Raw genomic sequence first — 25,594 nt, forward strand, 5'->3', positions numbered from 1 at the left:
GTATCAAAAGTACTTGTAGTACTTATCGGTGACCACTCAAGTGGAGTACTGGTATCAGTCTGAAAAAAAGTGTCAAGCTTTCCTGCCTAAATCCCTAGTAAACTTGGTTTGTATTAGCTAGTTTTGAACTCTACGTTGTGAAAATGTCATTTGACATATCTATCACACTTATTATTATTATTATTATTTTCAAACAAAGCGTTTTTGCATTTCTAACTTTCTGATCCTATTTATATAAAAATAATAATAATAGAATACCCTGGAAAAATTGAATAATGTCCATAATTCCATTCAAAAAGTCACTTTCATAAATTTGGGGCCCACACTTTTAAGTGATTTTATGTTTACATAATTTTGGTTTCCAGCTCATAAAACCCACAAAAACAGGATTTCAAAAAATTTGAATATTGTGAAGAAATCACCATGCATACTTCCCAGTGTTTTGCATGGGGGAAAAAGATGGCTGAATAGATGGTATTTTCAAAACAATGTGTCAATCTTCAGTAGTTGGTTGGGAATCCCTTTGCCTTAATCACTGCCTCGGTTTTTGATAATCCAATATTACAAGAGGAAAATGAAGACCACCAGACCCAAAAACAAAGCTGACGGCAAGCATGAAGAAAACCTGGGCTTCCAGGACCCCCAGGCAATGAATGCCACAGCGCATCGAGGCAGTGATTAAGGCAATGGGGATTTCCAACCAATTGCTAAAGATTGACATAGTTTTGAAATTAACACCATCCATCAATATTTTTTTTCCATCCAAAACACCGAAAAGTATACATGGTGATTTCTTTTTTTTTTTTTTCTTGGGAGATCTCAGTATTGATCATTTGAAATGTCATCATCATTGTTCTCCCTTTTTTTTTTTTTTTTTTTTTTGTATGTGTGTTTGTGCGTGTGTGCGTGCGTGTGTGTGTGCGTGCGTGCATGCGTGCGAAAAAAAATAAAAATAAATAAGAATTCCCATACCGTTCACCTAAACCGAACACTTCAAAATCCAGCCAGAGTCGTGGGGCCGCCAGGAGACCCAAAGGGGGACCAAAGAAAAGAAAGAAAAGCGAAGCCCAGCACCGACCAGACACCACCCACCGGGCCACTAACCTTCACCAACCCCAAAGACATCCCAACTCCAACAAATCAGGGAAACCTCAAGGGCCCAAAGGAGAAACTGAGGAAAGGTAGAAAGGACAGACGAAGCAGAGTGAGATCCACAGACACCAGCCTCCACCGAATCAATGACCTGAGGGAGAAACAAATTGTGTCTGAGTCTCGATAGATGCTGGTGTGGTGGATCTAGCATGCATGAAAATCTCCACCAAAGAGGGGAGCCGTCGACCTCCGCCAGGACAGAGCAAGCGCAACACCTCAGGGCCCCCCAGGCCGCGGCCGCGCCAAAGGACGACCCCCGGGCCCCGCAGGGGCCACCGGCCGGAGAGCAAACCCCGGAGCAGGAGCGCCCCCCACCCCAACGCGGCCCGCGCCCCCAACCCAACGCAGCAGGACGGGGCACTGCAGGCCCACCAGGCACCCCACCGGCCCACAACCCCCGCTCCCCCCACCCCCGCCACCCACCCCAACCCAGCCCAGCCCCAACCGCCCCCAGGTCCCCAAATCCCCAGACACCCTCCCCACCCCAGCACCCCCCACCCCGGCACCCCCACCACCACCCCCCCACCAACCAAGCCGCCCCCGCCCCCCGCCCCCACCCCCACCAACCGACAGCCCCCCAGCCCCCGACCCCAGACCCCGGGGACACACCGCACCCAGGCATCCGCGCCGAAGAGGGGGCCGGGCAGCGGAGCGGAGAGGGCACCCGCGCCCACCCCACCACGCGGAGGGACGGAACACCAGGGGCAGAAGGGGAGATGGGGGCACCGGAGGACGGGCGGCATCCCCGAACCCCAGGCCCAGCGGGGAGAGGCCCCGGTCGTCACCCCAACGATCAAAGTGAAAAACTAACCCTGTTACTAAGTTCGCCAGCTCGCCGACTGGCGAACTCTACCCCTAAACCGTGTGTGTGACCCCACCCAGTGTATATACATAAGTGTGTGTGTGTGGTGCATTAAAATTGGGGGCAGGTGAACCGGAGCAGAGGGAAATGATATCCCCCCCTGCTCCGATCCATCCGCCCCCCAGGCATGTCAATGAGCGTATGTGGTGCATTAAAATAAATTAATGGGGGGGGGGGGTGCACACGGACAGGCGACCGCAGCACTGCTTCATACCGCGGCCGCCCCAACCGATGCCCCCCCCCCCCCAGTTGTGTGGTGCATTAAAATTTGGAGGGGAGCTGCAGGGCGGAGACGGTGTCTCCACCCCACCCCACTCCCCCCCAAAGTGTGTTATGTGCCCTAAAATGTATTGTGCAAAACTAGTGCAGTGAGTTAAGAGGAGCGACCAGCTGGGCCCCCCCCAACCGGGCGGGGGGGGGGAGGCGCACCCGCCCACCAAAACCCCCACCCACCCCACCGGGACCCCGGCGGGGCTTGCCCCCCGGATACCGGGGCCCGCCCGAAGTGCCCGGAGGCCCACCGGAGCGGGGCGGGCACAACACCAATCCCGCCCACTCCCCCGGCTCCCGGAGCGCCGAGACCCGGGCCACGGACGGAACCCCCGGCCTAGGGGAGGGGGAGGAGGGCGGACAGGGGAGGGGGAGGGGACGGGGGAAGGAGACGACAGGAAGGGCAGGAGGCAGCAGCAGGGCCGCAGAGAGAGGGGGAGAGGAGGAGGAAGGGCGACGAGGGAGAAGGGACAGGGAGGCGGAGGGCGGGCGGGGAGAGGTGAAGAGGGAGAGGAAGCAAGGGGGAGGAAGGGGGAGGGGAGAGGGAACCACGGGGCACCCCGGCGGCCCACAGGCCCCGACCCGCGTCGCCGGACCCAGAGCGACGGACCGCGCCGGGGCGGCGCCGCCCCGGACACCAGGGAGAGCCCCGCAACACAGCACCCACCACGAGACCCAGGGAACGACCAAGACGCAGCCGCCACCCAGCAGCCAACAGAGGGGCAGACCCGCCCACGCCCAGCCAGGGGGGACAGCACCTGTAGCGTTAGTCCCCTGGCATGCAGTGAATCCGAATATTAGCCTTTAGTGCCCATTGGAGGTGAATCTGTTCGATCCTGTTGGCAGCAACTGGGTTCCTGACTATAAAAACACAACCATTAGTAACAAACTGCCAAATGCAGAGACATCAATGTAAGTTATCACAATGTGGTGGCTCTCGCTAACAGGCAGAATTAAATAACCAGAATTAGGTTAAAATATTCTATATACGTAGACCATATTTCTATGAATTTTGATATTTGTTTTTTATTTGAGGCCGATATTTTTTCCATTAAAATGTGATTTATAAGGAGGTTAGACCATTGGTCGATATTCAGAGTTTGTTTATTTTTCCAGTTAACAAGAATTGTTTTTTTAGCGATAGTAAGGGCTACAAGTGTAGATTGAAATTGTTTATGTGGTAGGTCAGTTGTTGTTAGGTCACCTAGCAAACACAAGTTTGGAGATAAAGGTATCCTATAGTCCAAGATAGCGGAAAGTTTTTCTAAGACTTTAGTCCAGAAATACATAACCGGGGTGCATAACCATAAAGCATGAAAATAAGTGTCTGTAGTGTTTTGTAAACACTGGAGACAAATGTCGGAGTCGGAGAGGCCCATTTTCTTCATCATATATTGAGTAATGTATGTTCTATGGATTATTTTGTATTGGATAAGTTGTAAATTTGTGTGTTTTGTCATTTTAAATGCATTTTCACAAACTTGAATCCAAAAGTCAGATTCCGGAGCTATAGACAAGTCTGTCTCCCATTTTAAGATGGGTAAAGACATTTTATCCGTATATGAAAGTAACTTATATATTTTTGAAAGTTTTTTTGTTGTTGTCGGAGAGAGCTTGGTAATATCTTTAGCTAAGCCAGGCGGTTGGAGCGTACCCTGAAGTGTTGGAATTTGTTTCTTTATCATATTTTTAACTTGCAGATAATGTAAAAAATTTCCGTTTGTTATTTTGTATTTTTGGAGCAAAGATGTATATGATATAAACATATTATCTGAGAAGAGATGGTGAAGATGTGTGATTCCTTTCTGCTCCCACACACCTAAATAAAACGTTTGGTTGTTAATTCGAAAGTCAGGGTTATGCCATAGGGGAGAAAGCCCACAGGGCTCCACTTGGGCTTTTGTAATTTCTAATGCCTTCCACCAAGCAGTCAGGGTGGCGGAGATCATTGGGTTTTTAAAACAATTATGTCGCTTAATCGATGTTGTAATAAAGAGTAAATCTAGAAGTCTGAGGTTATTACAATCCTTCTGTTCTAGTTCCAGCCAACAGTTAGTATCTCTGTTGGGTTGTGCCCATAGAACGATATATTGTAGCTGGTTAGCTATATAGTAGTACATAAAATTTGGTGCCTCTAGGCCACCTTTGGATTTACTTTTCTGAAGAGTAGATAGACTAATCTTTGCTTTTTTTTTTTTCCAGTAAAATTTTGTAACGGCTGAGTCCAACAACTGGAACCATTTAGCCGTAGGTTTAAATGGAATCATTGAGAAAAAATAGTTTATTTTAGGTAAAACTTTCATTTTAACGGTGGCTATTCGTCCTATTAAAGAAATAGGAAGATTATTCCAGCGTTCCAAGTCACTATGAATGTTATCCAGAAGTGGAGAAAAACTTAAATGAATTAAATCAGTTAATTTAGGTGAGATTTTTATGCCTAAGTATTTTAAATTACCTATAGGAAATGAGTAATGTGGGTCCTGGCTTGCAGGGTTCCATGAATTTTCTGTAATAGGTAGAAGTGTTGATTTTGTCCAGTTAATAGAATAATCTGACAACTGTGAGAATTTAGTTATTAAGTTAAATACTTCCCCTAACGAAATCGCCGGGTTTTCTAGATAAAGTAAAATATCATCGGCATATAGATTAATTTTATGTTCTGTTACCCCAGAGTGAATTCCTTGAATCCTTCTTTCCTGGCGTATGGCTATTGCAAGTGGCTCGATAAATATTGCAAATAATAAAGGGGATAGTGGGCATCCCTGTCTTGTGCCTCTCTGTAAAATAAAGCGCTTAGATATAATCCCGTTAGTAGTAACTGTAGCTTTGGGAGAATCATATAATACTGACACCCAGTGGATAAATGATTTCCCAAAGCCAAATTTATTTAAAACAGCAAAGAGGAAGGACCAGTTAACTTTGTCAAAAGCTTTTTCTGCATCCAACGATATAATAACTGCCTTCTTATCATGCCGCTGTGACATGCTAATAAGGTTAAAGAGCCTCCTAATATTATTAGTAGAGTGGCGATCTTTAATAAAGCCTGTTTGGTCGCTATGAATAATTGTCGAGATTACTGTTTCTAATCTAGATGTGAAAGCCTTAGTAATAATTTTGATATCAGTGTTAATTAGTGAAATCGGACGGTAACTTGATGGAAGGGTGGGGTCTTTTTCTGGCTTTAATAAAAGTTTAATTGCTGCTGTATTCATGTGTGGACGTATGTAACCATTAGTTTTAATTTCTGTTACTACTCTTAAGAATAGCGGAGCAAGCATTAACCAGTAGTGCTTAAAAAATATAGCCGGATAACCATCTGGGCCAGGTGCCTTGCCATTAGGCATACTATCTAGAGCACTGTACAACTCGTTTATAGTAAGTGGCGCTTCTAACATATCTTTATATTCAGTAGTTAACTGAGGCATATTTAAGCTACTGAGGAATGCCTCAATATGCTCAGGGTTAGGTTTGTTAGTTTCTGAGTATAGGTTGCGATAATAGTTATAAAAAATTTGATTAATTTCTTCTGGTGATTGTGTACATTCACCAGTTGTCCCTTTAATAGCCGTTATAAGAGATTTTTCCCGATTGCGTTGAAGTTGGTTTGCAAGAGATTTACCTGATTTGTTATTATATTCAAAGTTGTTGTATCTCAATTGTTGTATTATAAACTCTGTCTTTTTAGTTAGCATATCGTCTAACTGTATTTTTGTATTTTGTAAGTCAGTCCATATTTGGTCATTTGGGTTTATTGCGTACTCATCCGTCAGTTGTTTAATTTTATCTTCCAAGTCATTTTCAAATTTTTGATCCTGTTTCTTTTTATAAGATGAATATGATATAATTTTACCTCTAATTACTGCTTTCCCAGCTTCCCAGAGAAGAGATGGCGATAGGCCTGGAGAGTCATTTATTTCCAAAAAGTCTGCCCACTCTTTCCTTATAATTTTATCAAACTCTGCATCGTTTAGAAGAGAGATGTTAAAACGCCATGTTGGTGGTGGTTTAAAAGTATAATCAACTTGTAGGGAAAGTGAGACTGGTGCGTGGTCGCTAATAATAATAGGATGTATTTTTGTAACAGTTTTATCAGCAATAGAGTTATTTGTAAGAAAATAATCAATTCTTGAAAAAGACCGGTGTACAGCGGAAAAGAAGGTAAATTCCTTCTTATTTGGGTTTTTAAGTCTCCAGCTGTCGACGAGGCCAAAATCATCCATATATTCCCCTATTACTTTAGTAGATTGTAATCGCCTTATACATGTTGTGTTATTAGAACGGTCTATTAATGGATTTAAGACTGTGTTAAAGTCTCCTCCAATAATAATAGTAGAGTTCGCTGCTAAATCAAACAGCTGAGAGAAAAATTCATGGAAAAAGGCCGGATCATCATTATTAGGGGCATATAAATTGCCAAGTGTATATATCTTATTAAATATAGTTATCTGAATAATAATGTATCGGCCCTCTGGGTCTGTTATTGTATTATTTAGAGTAAAGAGTAAATTCTTATGTATGAGTATACAGACTCCTCTTTGTCTGCTGTTATAAGGGGCAGAGTATGCTTGGCTAAAATTCTTATCAATAAGTAATTTTTCTTCAGATTTTTGTAGGTGGGTTTCTTGCAGGAGGCAAATATCTGCTTTTAATTTTAAGAGATGGTCTAAAGTTTTTATTCTTTTTGCCTGTGAGCGAGCGCCACAAACATTCCAGGAAACCAGAACTAATTTATGCATACAAACAATATAGGCTCAGTCCTGTGTAAATATCTGCATAGGCCATTTGTCAATACTGGCATGTTATAGGATAGAATCAAAGTAGTTAGGTGATTTATATAATTTGTGTAAAATATAAGGAAATGTGTAAGTAAATATAACAGTGAAAAAACGGGTAGGGATGTGAAAGTGAAGGACGTTAGTGGGGAGTTAAACAACATTATAATACACCAGTAACTGGTAACCCAAGCGAGATTTTTTTTTTTTTTTTTGTTTAAATCTTAAATCCTTTCACCTACATACATGGTGATTTCTTCACAATATTCTGTTTTTTCAAATCCTGTTTTAATGGGTTTTATCAGCTGGAAGCCCAAATAATGGATAAATAATGTAATAATGTATAAGATAAACAAATAAATACTTGAAATAACTTAAATTGTGGGCCCTGAATCTATAATCTATGAAAGTTTTACTTTTTGAAGGGAATTATGGAAATGAATGAACTTTTCCATGATAATCAACTTTTTTTTGAAAAGGGTCTGTATATTAACTAATATGCCTTACATTCAACACATACTAAAGCACAAGATACATAACTTGTGTACAACTTTATATACAGTATATTGACCACACATGTACCACCCTGTTTTCCTTAGACACATCCCAACGTGGACAAGAAGTTGTTCACATCGGACTCAGTGATTGGCTTGAAGAACCCTGAGAAGTCCTTCCCTCTCAACAGTGACATTGGCTTGCTGAAATGGAGACTACAGACCACAGACGAGTCACTCATACCTTTAACCAGTAAGTCCAAATGTACAGCAAAAAAAGATGGGTTATTGTGTGCTCTAATTGCAAGTGCATTGGTTACTGCATGATTATAGCTCAAATAGTGCGCAGTAACCAGCAATACAAAATTACATCAACCCCCGCCAAAGTCACTTGTATACCAAAAGTGGTATAAAGAGCTCTGCACGTCAGGTGACTATTCCTGCGTGCATTTGTTTACGCAGCCACGTTAGCAGGATAACGGCAGCACACAAAGGACTAACAATGACGAGCAGCAATAAAACTATCGTTTCCATCCAAGTGAACTTGCATCTCATTTGATGAAAAGGACATAATTAGATGCATGCGCAAGCTGGATACCCCGATACTGACAATTAGAACCGAACCGGTTCATATGCGAAAGATACCCATCTCTACTCGAACGCAGCGCATGCTGTTTTTTCAACATCCATCCACGGTCCGATTCAATTCAATTTATTTCATTCATTTGTAAAAGAAAAAAGACGATATGAAGCAATATTGAAATTCAAAGTAAAGTGTAAAAGAAATGAAATGGGACTGAAAGAAGTAAAACTTGTTTTGTCTGCCTCTGATCAACACAAAAAAGAAAAAAAAACACAAAATGAATGACAGCGATCGGTCAAGACGCTTTCAGTATAACAATTCTACAAAATAATTCAAGTGTGTGTCCTTGTGCTATATATATTTTTGCAATAACTGTCCTTTTATACATTTTTAAAAAATACGAATAGACTGAGAAGATTTTGTTTTACAATCCAAATTATTCCACAGACTGACATCTTGAGTTGAAATACATCGTTCTTTTTGTTTTTTTCTATGTTTAGGTTTAGAAAAAATGTCTGTTCCTCTTGATTTCACGATGGGCTTTATACAATATTTTAAGGCGGTTAAACTCCATCAAATAATTACATTTGAAAGTTTTTAGTTGTATAAATAATAGATTAGTGTGGTCTTTGTATCCACAACCGCTAACAACACGAATAGCACTTTTCTGTAAAAGAAAGATGGATTCAGTGTAGGTTTTGGCTGCACAACCCCACACTTCAATGCAATCGGTCAGGTATGGAACAATCAATGAATTATGTAACAATAACAATGATTATTTGACCTTGCGTAACACAGCTACAGTTTGTGACACCTATATGTGACATATTCTATATGCGCTTTCCATGTTAAATGTTCATCAATAATGATACGTAGAAACTTTAATTGATTTCATTCTATTTCTATGCCTTGCACAGTCAGTGTTGCTTTGACATCCATATTTCTACAACTGAAAATCATAAATCTGGCTTTATTAATATTTATATATTATATGTCTGTTAGCATTGAACCACTTAATAATATTCTTAAATTGTTTCTCTATTACTTGTAATATACATTGCATATATTTTTCCCGACATAAAATAAAGTGATGTCATCTGCAAACAAAATACATTTTAACAAATTCGAAATGGTTGTAATAATCATTCACATAAAGAAGAAAAAGTACTGGCCCCAGAATTGATCCCCATAGAAAGCAATGATGATGACATGTTGAATCCGTAAGATTACAGAATGAACAATACTGAGCGCTCCTAAAAAAAAAATTATCCCTGGGGCACCCCACAATTTACATAACTGTGTTTTGATTAGCTACTATTAACTCTTTGACTGCCAGACGTTTTCAGAAACGGGATGTCGCCAGTGCCAGCCGATTTAAGCATTTTGACTGATCTTTCAAGGTCCACAGAAAATGTTGTTTGGACTATAAAACACACATACTACCAAATGAAAGATTGAACTCTCATCTTTCATCAGAAAAAAAAGTTTGTTTCTACCTTATTCCGTTTTTCAGTAATCAACAATAGAAAATGGTTAGTTTCACCGAAATGCTGTTTTGAAACAAAAAACGGAGAAAACAAGCTTTTTGTGTAACAATGTTATTTCATGCACTCTAGTGAATTGTACACTTCTTTTTGTCCATGAATGATGCCACAAACACCTAAATAGTGCTTTACTTCTGTAAAACGCCACCACCAACAATGAAAAAGTGTTTTTAGATTGCAAAATACGTTTATTTCCATTCAACAGTGTAACAATTTGACAAAACAATTTCGCAAACTATTTACAAATGTGTGCAACTGTGGTACTATTTACAATTATGTGGATGTTTCAAATACAGTTTTTCTTTTTGTAACACTCCCCTGCGTGCAAGGAGACAGGATAGGATTTGCACAACAGATTCGTTTCACTGCGATTGCCCCTTTCGCGTGCAGACGTTACACTTTCTTAATGGCCTTTTTTTCCGGGGAATAGCAAGTAGCAGACTGTACCCACTACTCCGATGAATATGCATTGGACTCGGGGCACCCTTCATCGTCCGATTGAACGTCCGCCTGTGCAGAAGTGCTCGGTTGTGCTCCGCGTTTTCCGGTGTTAGCATCGCTAGCCGGTGAGGCTTTATGACGTGGTCATAGCCGCCGCGTCAACGCTTCCAACTTCGGCGTCAACTTTACACACCCAATTTTTTGTCTTGCTGAACGGGGTGAAGTGAGCCAAGCCCTCTTCCACTTGCCTTTGCGACTAAAGAGGTTTTATGGTCATAATCTCTCCTACAATCTGTCATTAGTGCAACCAACTTCCACATTAACCAAAACAGAATGAAACACCTCCTTCCGGGTCCAGGTAAACGTATCAAATTTCAAATTTGAAAATCAATCTTTGTGGTATCAGAGGCATCAACAGCTCAAATGTTATCAAGTATATCGAGCATCAATATTGACCCCCCCAAAATTCTGATTGTGTAAAGCAAACTTGTGGCGTGATTTTAAACTCGGGCCCAGCGTGTTGGGGGGGGGGGGGGGGGTTAACCGCCTGTAAAGACAAAGAATACATGCAATTAATTACATCAACTTCCCTTCAATGGACTCTTGCTTTTATTGACTGTCAGTGGTCCTTTTCACAACGTGTCATTCATCCCTCAGTTAACTGCTGGCCTTCAGAGAGCGGCAACGGCTGTGACGTCAACATCGAGTACGAGCTGCAGGAGGAGAGCCTGGAACTCAATGACGTGGTCATTACCATACCTGTGCCGTAAGTAGATCAAATCTTTTTGGATAGTTCAAACACACAGTGACATAGTTGTCATTACTAGCTCATTCACTCCCAGCCATTTTCATTGGAGCAACCACTTTCGCTCCCGGCTGTTTTACTAGATTTTGACTAATGTAAGTCCCACAGACTATTGTGTTCTTTTGCAATAAAAACATGGAACTTACCAAGAGAACGATTAGGCTCTTCTTTCATCAGGAAAATGGTATATTTTTATCTATTTCTGTTTTGCAGCAATTAACATAACTAAGTTTAATCATTTTTCTTGTTGAAAACACTGGCAAAAAGAGCTTGTTGCAACGTGACCCTGGCTGATCTCTTACACCCTGCTGCCACTTGCTGGCTGTTTTGGTAATAACTACCATTGCTTTAAGCCACCTCTTCATGTCAGAGTCTGCATCAAAGCCTTCTGTATGCTCCTGCATTAAAAAAACAAAACACATGAATATGTTTTTGCGAGTGAAGGACCAAGTATTAAAAAACTTATTTACATGTTTTGGGATTTGAATGAGTTAAAAATGGGATCTGGCCTTCTGTATTAGAAAAATAAATCTGTAAGTGTCGTCACGAGGTGGGTCTGTGCCCGTGCAGGTCTGGCGTGGGTGCTCCTGTGATTGGAGATCTGGACGGAGAGTACAAACACGACAGCAGGCGAAACGTCCTGGAGTGGTGCCTACCTGTCATCGATGCCAACAACAAGACTGGCAGCCTGGAGTTCAGCATTAGCGGACAGCCCAATGACTTCTTTCCCGTTAATGTGTCCTTTGTGTCCAAACGCAACTACTGCGTCATCCAGGTATGAACTTGGGTAGAGAACTTATGACTGATTGATTGCTTTATGAATAGGAAAAGACAAAATATTAGGGGTGGGTGAGTACCGATATCCGGGTTTATTTCAAGGGATTGTCCGCCCAACTGTGGCTGTTTTGTATGATCAGGAACTGGAACTTCAAAAATGATTAGAATAGAAAACTGCCATACATTTCATGCACACCTGCTCATACAATCGGCAAAGTTTAATAAAAGTTGAATGTATTATCATCTTAATTGTTTTTAATTACAAATTTGTACACATTAAAAAAAGCAGCTGTTTTGCTGGCGCAATATGCCGCAATTTACATACAATCCAATTAGTTGACTAATCCCGACTACTGTTGGTGATAGTCGACTAGCAAAATAATAGTTTGTGGCAGCCCTAGTATAGACCCTGCACAACCCACACTGTTTGTTTATATGCATAAATCTATTGTTGTACTTGCTAGGTAACATCTTGTGAGTGCCTTTCGCCTTTATTGCCCTCTCTATGAGTCACATTTCATAACTACTAGAGTTGGAACTTCACTTATAGTATAAATCTGAACTTCACCACCACTTTTTTCACCAAGAGGACACGAACACGAGGTGATCTCGAAAGTGTTCTCATAAATAACGGTGTGAGAGAGGAGAAGCGAATAAGAGGAGAAGCAGCGGTTGAAGTGATGAAATGCATTAAAGGGTCTGTATCATGCAAAATCAACTTTTTCTTTAGCTTTTAGCAATGTAAAAATGCTAATTCCTCACCAAAAACAAAAACACCCCTGAAGTGGTGTTTACCTCCGCTCACCCATCTCTGAGCATTGTAGGTCATTCCTGCTCTGTAAGCACCAGCCCCTCCCAACCCAAGGAAACGAGCGGATCCATACTAGCTGACGTATGCAAGTTAGGATCCATCGCGCTGCACCTCTGCGGACTAAACACACCCACTTTCTCTAAGACCTTCATGCTTGCAGGATACTGATAAACGTAACCTTTATCAGTAAACATCAGAGGTGGGCGCGTCAATGAATTTTGAGCGTTCAGCAATCGTCAACAGTCGGGACGCCCTTCCGTCATTGTCAATCCGTCATCATCAATCCGTCATCGTCAACCCGTCAGTATTTTAAGCCAATCCGTCGTTCATAGATTGTGCAGCGAAATGAGCGTCCGTTAATGTTTGTCACTCGAAGTGGGCATCCGTCAATGTTGCGTCAATTGTCATTCATCAATCTGTCACCAAAATGGGACATTCGTCATTGACGGATTGCTGAATTTGACGGATTGACGATTACATTGACAGGCGAAAATCCACTTTCGTCAATGCTAAATTCATCAATTTTCTTCAAAGTTTTCTGTCAATCGTCACGGACCTTCGTCAGTATCACTGGTAAACATTCTCTCCATCAGATCACAAGGGGGCGCACCATAAAGGCAGCGCAAGAGCGACAGGCAGAGCAAAACAAAACAAGCGAGCCCAAATACAGTAGGAGAGACAGAACGAGAGCGAGACAATTTGCGGCCTTTATTATGGAAAAGAAAAAGCGGGAACCCTTATATTGATCTCTTTGCACGTAACGTCACAGCCGTCATGGGAACGCCGCCTAAGGGACCCTGGACAGCAAAAGAGCCACTTGCCTATATTGTAACCATTGAATCTCGTACAGTGTAAAGTCCTTTGTCTAATCGATTATCTTATGGTCGGTTGTACAGACAGACAAAGGAGTAAACCAAATGTTGCTTTTTATCGCATACCTACTATTTGCAGTGATTATTTTTTGCGAGGTTAGTAGATAAATGTTGTAATTAGTCAATGTATTGTTCATATATTTTACTAGTAAACGTACACTCTAACAAAGATTGTAACAGAGGTGTCAAATTGTTTGTTTCAAATCACATTAACGAGCCAGATAGTTAGCGTCCACTCCAACTGCACAAACACAGAGCTTAGTTTTAAAATGCACCCTCTTCAAAACTATCAAAGTGCATTTGACTGTTTAATAAGGGGGGGATTTCATCTTTGTGCTTGTTTTTCACTCTGGAGCCGGAGTCATATTCATGGAATGACTGCATAGCTTGCCACTACGACATTTGTTCCATGCTAATAAACGTAGTAACATAACATCATCACAGTGTCGCAATATAAAACGGACTATGTAAAAATAAGTCAGTTAGCATGATAAACAAGTTTTACCTTTGCATTATGAGGCATATAGTCCCCCGGCGTGAGTATAGCATCTCGTCCCAGAGACTCAGCCAGCGACAAGCTTTTGAATCAGCCCTGGTGTAAGGAGAAGAGACTGCATTGACTACATAATGATATAGGTCGTGCGCTGTGAATTCCGGCAAAGTTGGTGATTTGATTAACTTGGTAAAAATAGTAGGCAACAAAAGGTAAGGGGCTGTTTTCAAACTAGCGATCTCCAACTAAAGTAAAATATCGCACTCTATGAGTCCCAACTAAATGTGCAACTCGACTGACAGGCGAACTTCGGTTTAAGTAGTAGATTCCATGGCTATATGGGCGATAATAACTTTGAATTTGTAAAATAACAGTCACTAAGTTGCTCCGGGTCACGTCCACTTCCATTCAACAATCATTTCCTTCCGCCGTCCGTCATAGGGCAGTCACGTTGGTGCAAATGGTCAATACCGGTGCAGTAAAACCTGCGGCTTACAATCGGGTGCGGCTTATATGTGTAACAAACTCAAGTATTCCCCGAATTTAGCTAGCGCGCCAGGAGCGCCTTATATTCCAGAAATTACTGTACTTTTAAAATGGAAGTAAACCTTAAACATTTCTTGACAAGTATCTGTTATATGTGATCTCACTAGTCTAAACATGACATATTACATTCCTGTTACTACGTCTCCTCTAGCCTCATGATCCACAAGTGAGTGACGGCGAACTAATGTTATATGTGGTATATCTGGTTGTGACATATTTTTTTAAAATACATTTTTAATAGATTTTCTTGAAAACTTCGTGGGTGGTACCCAGTTTACTTGGGTGGCCCACCCAAGTATTTATATTTTGTGGGAAATACTGAAACTACAAGCACAACCTGTGCCGATGAATGAAAGCAGGGTTCACATCCTACGCAGCTGCATTTGCAACATCAACTTGTTTTTCATGTTGTTATTTTAGGTCTTTAAAAGTCTTGCATTGTTGGCTGATTTGAATATTCTGTGTGCTTTGCCGCCCGTCTGAAACATGCTAATGATGACCGTCTTTTGCTTTTCTCTGTGCATCAGGTTGCCAAAGTGACTCTCGTAGATGGAGACACCTCCGTTCGATTCTCTTCAGAGACCTCCTTTGTTGTCGACAAATACGAAATCCTGTAAGAATATTTGAATAAAAGTGGAAAGAAAAAATGGCCCACGAAAAATAGTCCAAATCTGTGCTCCAGAGAACAATTGACAATTCCTTGCCTGCCCACCCTGTATACTATTACACAGACTGTGTACATCAACAGGACTCCAACATCCCTCTGGAAAATAACGCTCCAAGTGCTGGGGCAGAGCTGCAGCGGTGTATTTATGTTTGTAAGAGCGAGAAGATCATCCTTAACCTTAATTGAAATTTCACAACTCCAGCAACGCTGTCGTTGACCTGAACGGAGGCTGAGGATGAATGCGGGGCAGGCCACTGGTCACATCATGCTCAGTCTGTCGTTGCTGCTCTGGGACGAGCGCTTGACAACACGAGACGATGGTATCAGTCTTTACTCAAATTGGTCCTACTTAACATGCTTCCTTCACAACCGCGCTTCTTCCCTCTCAATTTTGCTGATTGGGGTTCTTGCTTCATTTTTTTGTCTTCATGTTCTTGTCTTGAACTACAGAGTTGTAGTTGTATCTGTTCTGATAAGCAATCTAAGTATTGTTCTCGCCGATATCTCATTTGTGTTTTCTTGTGAGGACAGATTGGACCTCGGCTCCAAGGCAAATGCTCAAAAAAAAATATATATATATATATATATATATATATATATATATATATATTTGATCTTCTATCTGCAGTCATCTTATTGTAGTGGGTCCTTTTTATTATTAACATTGATATTTTTGTCACTTTTTGTTGCATAATTTGTCATCATTTTCCGCCACATGGCATTGAAGTTTGACGCGGAAGCGCAGAACCTACACACCATTGAATATATTTGATTATTGCAACTGATATTTTTTAGAACACCCTTGTAGCCTCTCTTCACACAAAAGTAAACTGTTTCAGTTAAGGCAATTAGTCAGATATACTTTCAACAAACAACGAAGTGCTAAATGCAACACCGCCCAGCTGTCTTGTTTTTTTTTGGCCCACTTGGACTCCCCAAATTTCAATTTAGTAACGATTGTGTGGATGTGTTGGAGTTGGAAATGACTAAATCAAGCATTTTTAACATTTCCAAAGGGGAATCGTAACATTCCATTGTACAATTAGGGGGGAAACTGAATCTTTAATGTAATAAAATGTATTCTTGAAAAATACAAGGTGGTGGTGTCACTGTATGTAATTGCTTACAACTTTGTACCAATTTTATTGTTTTCCATATTTTGAGTTCCCTGCCGTGCCAGGCGCCTGCCGAGCTCAGTAACTAAAAATGTAAGACTTGTACATTTAAATATTGTATTGTAATTGTTTTGAAGGCGCAGGATAATCCAGGGAGACAAATCTTTGTGATGAAGGACATTTGATTTTGAAAACTAATATCGATTAGTCTTATCAGATCTGGCAGATGAAATTAACATTTTGTGCGTAGACAAGTTGCGCATGCGCAACAAAATAAAACCAATGGGCTTTGCTGTTGAGACAACTATCAATTTGATAAATTCTCCAAATTTCCATCAATACATGTTGCTACGGCTTCCATAGAGACAGCGGTGCCTTCAACTGAGCTTTTCAACCATATTATATATTTTATTCAAACCTTGTTAAATAAAAATAATAAAATCTCATCTGGTTACTCCCCTCTTCTTGTACTACGGGTAAAAAATTACCCACTTTACAAATAAAGTAGTGTTGAGTTTTAAATCCCAAATCTATTTTGCATGATGAAGCAACCTGTTGTAAATCAATTCAACTCCATTAAAAAAACACGTTTTTATTCATTATCATGTTTTTTTTTGTTACACAATACAAAAAGACGATCACCAGTGAGTGACAATGATTGCACTTTTTTTTCTTTAACCACAAATCATAAAACATTTTTACGCAGTAAAGTTTTTTTATTGCTGTTATATAAATACGAAGTAGTTTCTTAATTGAAATGGGAAAAACTCAATCAGGAACTTTTTTTGTCAACAGTTCAACATTCTTTTATATTTTCAGGAAGTGAATTATAAAACTACTTTCATTTCACAACAAAATAAAATGTTGCTTCACTCAACACCAACTCTATTTAACACATGTAAGTCAGTATGTGTGAATGTAAGAATTTGCTTTGCAGATGTTATTTCTCATATTGCAGGACACATCTTTTGTCCTGCAGTCTTTCTTCCAGGGGCAGAACTGGCACCTGATTCCTTTGACTGACCCAGCTGCAGCCTCGGGTGTACAAGTACGAGATTCAGCTCCCTGAACAGCTTCCAAAATGGCTGCAGATGTTTCTGTGCAACCAGGGCAGGCGCTCCCTTCTCTCAAGGCATGGGTTGACAAGAGCCTTTCCGAATTTGCTCAAGGATCATCCTTGTTTTTCTTCACTACATCCAGGTCTGGTTGAGCGCCTTAAACGCATTATATGAAGACACATCAATGATGATATGGAAGATGACCAGTTCTGTTGCCTAGTGGTAGTGTCCGCCGTGAGACTGGGAGGTTGTGGTACATACCAAAGACTAGAAAAAATGGAACCCGTTTGCCTCCCTGCTTGACACAGCATTAAGAGTTGGAATTGGGGGGTTTGATCACCAAATGATTCCCGAGCACGGCCCCTGCTGCTCACCGCCCCCTGAGGCAAGTAGCCCAGGATGCAGAGTGCAGTTCGAGGCGTGCCTCAACGTCGGGTGGACTTAAACCTTTGACTCCGCCCACACAGATTTTTCAAAATTGGGTAAACAATTTTTTTTTCCAACAAAATTTTCAGATTTAATGATGCGCCGTCTTATGGCGTAAAGTTATTTGTTGTTTTTTTTAAACACATTATGGAGCATCGAAAATTACAAACACTCAACCCTCAGTCAGCCGGGGCGGAGCTAACTAAACAGTTTGAGGAAGAGGCCAAAGTGCAGTACTACATGTCCCCAGCAGATGGACGGTTGAGGTTAGTACAGTGGTACCTTGGAGTTTGAACATAATTCGTTCCTGCGAAGTGTTCAAAGTCTAAATTGTTCAACCTCCGAAAAAAAATTTCCCATAGGAAAAAAAGGAAATGCAATTAATCCGTTCCCAAGCTCCAAAAACCGAAAATTCATATTTTAATTTCTATTTATCTTTTTTACATTTACAGTACAGTACAGTATTTAAACAACAAAAAATACCTTTCCTTTTTTGTTGTGGTGTGATGGCATCAGTGGATGAAAAATGCTAAGTTAAAGCTAGTTGTAGTTCAGTGCTGAGTTTGTGCATTTTACATTGGGCATATTGTTAAGACTACTAAGCGGTCCGTGCGTGCGTTGTTTAACGACAGACATGTTGTTGAACAGCTAAGGGTGGTCCTCATAACAGTATTTACAGAAGTAGTCATGGTAGTTACAACGGCGCAATAATCTCCTTCCTAATTCCACTGTGGTTCGTAGCACTGTATGTTTTTCTTTGCTGCCAATGGCACTGCTGTCTTTCTTTTGGCCCATGGCGAAGAAAATTGTCGTGGAAAAGTCAAAATGCACTCGCGAGTATGGAGCACCTCCGGGAGTATTCACGATCTGACTGGAAATGAGCAGTGCATCGTCTCAACTACTGCAACGTGAGCATTCGGCATTACTTGGCTTTGCTCGGCTTCACTCTGCTACCCGTTTTCAAGTTCAGTTCCGAGACGTTCAAACTCCGAGGTTTCACTGTATTTGGGTTTGGGTCAGTTTTTAATTTTCAGTGTTCAATAAAGTGTTAATAAAATACTGTAATCGTGATGTGGTAGGGTTAGGACTAGGTTTAACAACAGAGAAAGAAGGTAACCTTGCCAGCAAGATGAATTCTCGTGGTATTTGTGAGTTCACAAACTCCGGAAAATACATCTTGTACCACCCCCGCGGATATGTTTGCAGCCGACCTTTTTTTAGGTGGGACCAATCAGGCGTTGTTTAGGCAGCACGAAACTAATAAGCGCTGATGACGGGGGAAAACGAACAAACCTAACAGAGGAATGGAGTGCATTTTTATCTGGTATGGATGTTCGTGCTCCGCCCCCAACCACCCTAAAACGAGACGGAAGACGAGTTTTCTTCCGTTGCCTTGATTGGTCAAAACAAATGCGCAAAGATGCCACATTGTCCAATCAGTTTGAAGTATTGAACAGCAAGTCCCGCCTTTCCCGAGAACAGGTCTGCCGAGTGAAATACCAGATTGATAATGTGAAGAACTCCCTCGAGTGAATCACAATTATCAATGTGGCTGGCGAGGTTAGAAAGAAGGCGCTTCGAGGTCGAAAATCCGTGTGGGCGGAGTCAAACGTTTAGGTCCATCCGACGTTGCGGCACGCCTCGAACTGCGCTCTGCATCCACCCTAACCCTTACTCCCCCGAGGGGATGGGTCAAATGCGGAGAATGAGTTTCCCCCGACTTCGGTGGTCGTGGGTGTAGGTGGTTAGGTGGGTGTGGGTCAGTGGTACTTTAACTTAACTGATACGAAAACAATAATGATTGCATGATATATTTGTATCACAATGACAATGCAATGCAAGGAAGGAAGTGAAATTCTCTTAGAACAGTAACCAGTGTATCAAGGATTCTCATTTGTTGGACTTCACAGCCACACAGTTTGATGCCACACCATGTGCCATCGTCTAGAGATGGATCAAGAAGTAGCTTTGATTGACTGCATGCTGGCATCTGTGCAAACAGAATGGTTGGGTCAGCATATTTATACAATAAAAAACAATCGTAGCTTCCTCGCTGGGTCATTATCAAAACAAAGCCACTGACATTATACGTAATCAGTTAAACGTTTAGCTTTATCTTGTTAGCCAGAAAAAAAACACAAAGATTTTGTCATATCTTAATATCAGAAATAGTGGTAATGCTGATAGACACAGACATTGTTCATAAACATTCCCATTTGCATTGGGTTGAGGTTAAAATACCTGTAGCGGCTTAAAGATCCACTCGCAGTAAAAACGTTTTGTTTTCATTTTATTATGATAGTAAGAGTACAGATACTTGAATATAATGTTAGTCAAATACAAGTAGCTGAGTACTGTCCACTTTTGGTTAAGGTTCAGGTCATCTTGTAAAACATTCAATAGGGTTCTGTAGCGCTATAGTAATTTTCACATCTAAGCACTAAGCAGCAGTTTATGATTTTTTAAATTTTATTTTATTTTTTTACAGGTACACGCTATTGATCGTATGTTTACACTGGGAGGCTTCAAATCTTGAAATAAAAATCGTGACTTCAATGTGTTCAGTTTTCGTGACAACAACATGAGATGAGCTAGCTAGCTAGCACCGGATTATGAGCTATGTTCGTACAATAAATCTTACCTTCATTCTAAAACTTCTTTCTTTCTGCCCACTTGGAGTGCTCTGCATGTCAACCAACGTTTAAGCTGTTCCACACGGTGTTTGTATATTAAACCATGTTGAAATGTTCACGCCTGGGAGGTCCTCTTCTTCCAAAATGACTCGTAAACTGGTGTGGCTACTGTGTTTGTTTGGAATTGCGGACTTGTGCATGGGCGTCATTTGAGTTCAACCCACTGTCGTTCGCTCAACCAATGAGGTTGAGCTTTAGCCCGCCCAAATCCTCCAGAGCCCGCCCTCTTCTTCTACGAGTACAAATCACGGCGCTCTACAAGTACGAATCAGTTTTGCACCTTTTGCAGCGAGATATATGGTGCAAAACTCACGTGACTGGACAGCAGCAGAAAAAACACTTGTGACTCTTAGTGGCGACTTCTTTGACTACAAGTTGTAATTTCTACAGGTACAAATCACAACTTTTACAGATACAAATTTACACTTTTTGTACAGGTAAAAAAAAAATTGGTACAGGTACAAATCATGACTTTTACAGCTACAAATTTGTTTTTACAGATATATTTTTTTTACACATACACATTTTTTTTTACAGGTACAAACATTTTTTACAGATACAATTTTTTTTTTACAAATTAGTTTTGCACTATATTTACCTCCATAATACGCCAGTGTTGGCCGTAGCCGACGCCAGAAAACAGAGTGCAACAACTCACGAGGCTAGCAGAAAAAAAACCAACAACACATGCAAGACCTGTGTTGCGTTCACTAACAGTCAGACATAATACTGCTAAAAAGAAATGGCAACCTCAGAACACACACAACACCCTTAGTTCGTTACACTATGTTTAATGGAAGCATCTCGATGTGTTTTTTGGTTTGCCACCATCTAGTGGTGTGTTTTATAATAACAGCTACACCTGCTGCTTTTTTTATTTTTATCATTGCATATCATCCATCACCTTTACTTGCGTCTTAGTATTATTGATATGTGCTGTTTGTGCGTTTGTTTTTGTTTTTTTGTTTGTCTCTTACCCAAGCTGGAATTGTTAGTTGTCATTACCATTGCTGGCATGTTAGTTAATTAACACATTGTTTTATTTTTTATTTTTATTTTGTTTTTTAGTTCTGTTTGTAAACACACAGTTTTTTGTGTTCATGAAAACCACTGTTGGTTACAGCAAGCTTGCAGGATAGTAGTTACATTTGTTTGATACTAATGAGATTGGGGGTGGGACTTAATAAGTTTTTCTTCTTCTCACTCCTTTTCAAGCTAGGTTTAGTTGAGTATTGTCTGGAAAAATGTATATATTATTAATGTTGATTGCAGCCTGAAATCAATGAACAGATGAAATTAATGAATGAAATGAACAACCAAGCATGGAATTTCAAATACGTAGATTTTCCTGAGCAAAAATGACTGTAGCTGTAGTGACTCCCATGTATTTACTTGTATTTACCTTGTCCGTACAACCGAAAGGCTTCGCTATTGAGTACGTTGTCATTTTGACCAATTCTTCAAAATTCCACCAATATATATGTTATGACTTACAAAGAAAGCCAGCGGTGCCTTCAAGTAAACTTTTCAACCATAAAATGTAATGGGGGGGGGGGGGTTTCCTGTCAGTGGAAACCGGTTCATCTAAAATACACAACTTGCATGCGTATAACTCCAACTCACAATAGCGTCCCACTTAAAGAGTCAAATCCAGTTTTTGTCAAAGTGAAACATGTCAAATAACTGAAAATTCGCAAAAACACTGGACAGCGTCCGTGGTAGGAACTTGGTCCGGAGTTCAGAGGCGTTTGAATTGCACGAAGTAACCACTGAGCTGAGTCACACCAGTGTCGCAACACCAGACTTACATTACAAGTTATAACTATAACACGGAAATGCACCCATTAAGCCACTGGTGAGTGACGTAAGATATGTCTCTCTTTTTTCTGACTGTAACTAGTTACCGAATAATATGGTGTCTGACAATAAAATAGTTGTTTTTTTTTAACTTCACGTCAGCGTATGTGTACAGAAGGGGGCGCTTGCTGGTGGTGGTGGTGGGAGTTCATCCCACCCGCATACACTTAACGGCGACGTTTATTTTCAGCATCACCATGACAATGAAAGAGGGGAAAAGCAAAATACATCGGACGGCGCCCGTGGTTCGATCGCGTTAAGGACTGCTGCTAAGTTGACAACCAGGTTGAGCTAAACCAGTGCGATGTGCACATGTGTAAAACTACTTATTAAATACTAAAGTGCCTTGTTCCATTTTTTAAATTGTGTCTCAAGCTATATTTGGTTATTTTTTATTTTATTCTATTTTTGCGTAGGCCTATTTGATGAACTTAAAGTCAATAATATGAGTAGGCATTGGAAGTTGAAACTGTGATTTAAACGACTCGACGTAGTTCTATGTCGGCATCTAGTGGTGTGGTTTACAATAACAGCTACAGTCAAGCCATGACATTTCACAAAATATGAACAGTGACTTGTGTATAACCGTCAGGTTTTCCTAAGTGACTGTAGCTGGAGTAAAAGTGATTTGTATTGCCTATGTTATTGACAGTCCCATAATGGTGGCACACTGGACGTGCAGTTAGCCTCAGAGCCCTTGTGAGTTCAAATCTGGGCCCTATAGCCTCATATGGATAGAAATCTGATTTGTGAAATGTGATTTAGCATCTCAATGTAGCTTGAAGTCCATGTGTATAACTGCACTTATTGTCCTTATTAGTAGGACAAATTTGGCATACGAGTAAAACAACCCTAAGTTACTATTGAGGCAAAACTGTGCACTAGTAGACATTCACGCAATATTTGTTAACTAGTACGAGAAGTACACTGATGTCAATTATTGCACAGGTTTTCCTCACTATCAACATTCTCAAATATTTACTAATAGTATGCCAAAGTTGTTCTATTGTGTGCAGAAATCACAGTAGTGGTACCAGCGCTTCTATTTACATTCTATTTACAATCTCCATAATGGTGGCACACTGGCCTGTGGTTAGCACATCAGCATCACAGGCTACAGTACAGAGGAAAATAAGGGCCACCATAGACCCAAAAACAAAGAGTTGACAGAAAGCATAAAGAAAGCCTGGGCTTCCAGGACCCCCAAGCAATGCCACGGCACATCGAGGCAGTGATTAAGGCAAAGGGATTCCCAACCAACTACTGAAGATTGACATCTTTTTGAAAATACCATCCATCCTTTTTTTTTATGCAAAACATTGATTTCTTCACAATTTTTTTAAAATCTTGTTTTCGTGGGTTTTATGAGCTGGAAGCCCCAATTATGTAAAAATAAATAAATACTTGTAATCACTTAAATTGTGGGCCTTGAATCATATAGGAAAGTTTGACTTTTTGAATGGAATTATGGAAGTAAATGGACTTCTCCATTATTTTTTTGACGAGCACCTGTATGCATTTATTTTTGCATTTATTTCCATATTTATTTTTAATTGTATTTTTTGAGTCACATTTCACATTTTTGTATTTATTTTACTTATTTATTTTTTGAATTCCATTTTTATATCCGTTTTTATTTTCACTTTTATTCATTTTTTACTTTGGCATTTTTGGTCCTTCATATATCAGATCTGACAGGTGAAATTAACATTTTTGAACGTAGACGAATTGCGCATCCGCGACTAAATACAACCAAAGGTTTTTAGTGAATTCAATTTAATTTAATTTGAGTTAATTTTCAATTTGATCGATTCTCCAAAATTCCATACACGTTGATGCGGCTTCAATAGAGAGACAGTGCTGCCTTCAATTGCACTTTTATTGTTATATATTTTATTTAAATGTGTGTGTTTTTCTTCTCCCCCCGTCAATCGGTGGAATCTGGTTAATCTAATAAATATTGGATTTGGCGTGCGCGTAAGTAAACTGCCCCTTGACAGCGCTCGCGGTACCAGTGTCGCAACACCAGACTTCAATACAGGTGACACGGAAATGCACCAGTGTGACGTAATAGTGCTAAACTCGCTTGAGTGAAACTCGACCTTGAGACTTCTGTCTACAAGGCGTCTCTACATTGTAGACTCGAAAAGTTAACCCATAGCAGTCGCTGGTGAGTCACGTAATTAGGTACGCGTTTCTTCCCCTTCCCTCTCCCTTTTTTGTACTTTTCTGACTAACCGTCGAAGTATACCTACCGATATGGTGTCTGTCTGACAACAAATGATTTTATTATTTATTTATTTATTTATTTATTTATTTATTTATTTATTTATTTATTTATTTTTGACTGCAAATATGTTCTGTTTCTGTTCACATTCTATAAGCGCTTCCCGTGCAGGGTGGTGGGATTTTTCATTATTTACTTAGAATAAAACAAACGCCGACGTACACAATAATGATTTATTTGTATCACAATGACAATGCAAGGAAGGAGGGTAGGAAAAAAAAGCACTGGACGGCGCCCGTGGTTCGATCCCGTTAAGGACAGCGAGCAAAGTAAATGCTATTGCGATTTCAGAACGAAGTAACCACTGAGCTAAACCAGTACATTGGTCTCATTGGAAAATGGCTTTATTAATAGTAAATATTGAAGTTTTAGATTGGTCAAGTTTATAATGTGGCAAACTTTTTCCTTTTTTTTTTTGCGTATTTGAACAATTAAAGAGGTCAAGAATGTCGATCATATGTTTATTGGAAGCGTATCGATGTGATAGTTTTTTGTTTATTACCATCTAGTGGTGTGTTTTATAATAACAGCTAGAGCCAACCATGGAATTTCAAATATATTTTCCTGAGCAAAATGACTGTAGTTGTGGTGACCTCCATGTATTCACTTGTGTTTACCTCATCCTTACTGGTAGTAAGACAGTGTGCTAGTAGGATATCGAATAAATGCTCAAATCAAATGGCTGGTCAGTGGTCATACAGACGTTTGAGCATTTATTTGATACCCTACTTGTACTGAATTATGAAGGAAACTTAGCTTGCTGCAGAAATGTACTCACTGGCATTATGGCAAGCCATTGGGACATTTATTGCATATCAATGTAGCAAGTAGCCTACTGTGTGAGATGAAAACTTTGACATAATAGAGCAACCACATTGTTTCTAATATTGAGGCAAAAACTGTGCACAATAGTAAATATCCATGCACGCAAAACCTGATTGATGCTGCACATGTTTTTCCCACTATCAACAAATGTTAACTATGTTCTAATTGCATGCCAGTTCCTACAAGTGCACAGTAGTTGAAACAGCACTTCTATTTACATTATATTTACAACCCAAAATAGTGC

At 40.5% G+C, this 25,594-nt stretch overlaps 1 protein-coding gene and 1 long non-coding RNA gene across 2 annotated transcripts in view; one reads left to right on the top strand and one right to left on the bottom strand.

Annotated features, from left to right (window-relative positions):
* Nucleotides 1–16,185, top strand: part of arcn1b (archain 1b) — a 28,870-nt gene extending 12,685 nt beyond the window's left edge. The window contains exons 7-10 of the mRNA XM_077565731.1: nucleotides 7,656–7,803; nucleotides 10,776–10,884; nucleotides 11,494–11,698; nucleotides 14,950–16,185. Of these exons, the coding sequence (XP_077421857.1) occupies nucleotides 7,656–7,803; nucleotides 10,776–10,884; nucleotides 11,494–11,698; nucleotides 14,950–15,039 (552 nt within the window). The 3' untranslated portion in view covers nucleotides 15,040–16,185. The remainder of the gene's footprint in view (nucleotides 1–7,655; nucleotides 7,804–10,775; nucleotides 10,885–11,493; nucleotides 11,699–14,949) is intronic.
* Nucleotides 16,186–19,483: 3,298 nt separating this feature from the next.
* LOC144051696 (uncharacterized) lies at nucleotides 19,484–20,705 on the bottom strand. Its single transcript, XR_013294018.1, has 2 exons — nucleotides 20,330–20,705; nucleotides 19,484–19,678 (listed from the first exon to the last, which is right to left on the bottom strand). It is a non-coding gene; the product is annotated as an uncharacterized LOC144051696 (long non-coding RNA).
* Nucleotides 20,706–25,594: the final 4,889 nt, after the last annotated feature.

This window comes from Vanacampus margaritifer, chromosome 5 (assembly GCF_051991255.1).
Source record: "Vanacampus margaritifer isolate UIUO_Vmar chromosome 5, RoL_Vmar_1.0, whole genome shotgun sequence".
Classification (NCBI taxonomy): Eukaryota; Metazoa; Chordata; class Actinopteri; order Syngnathiformes; family Syngnathidae; genus Vanacampus; species Vanacampus margaritifer.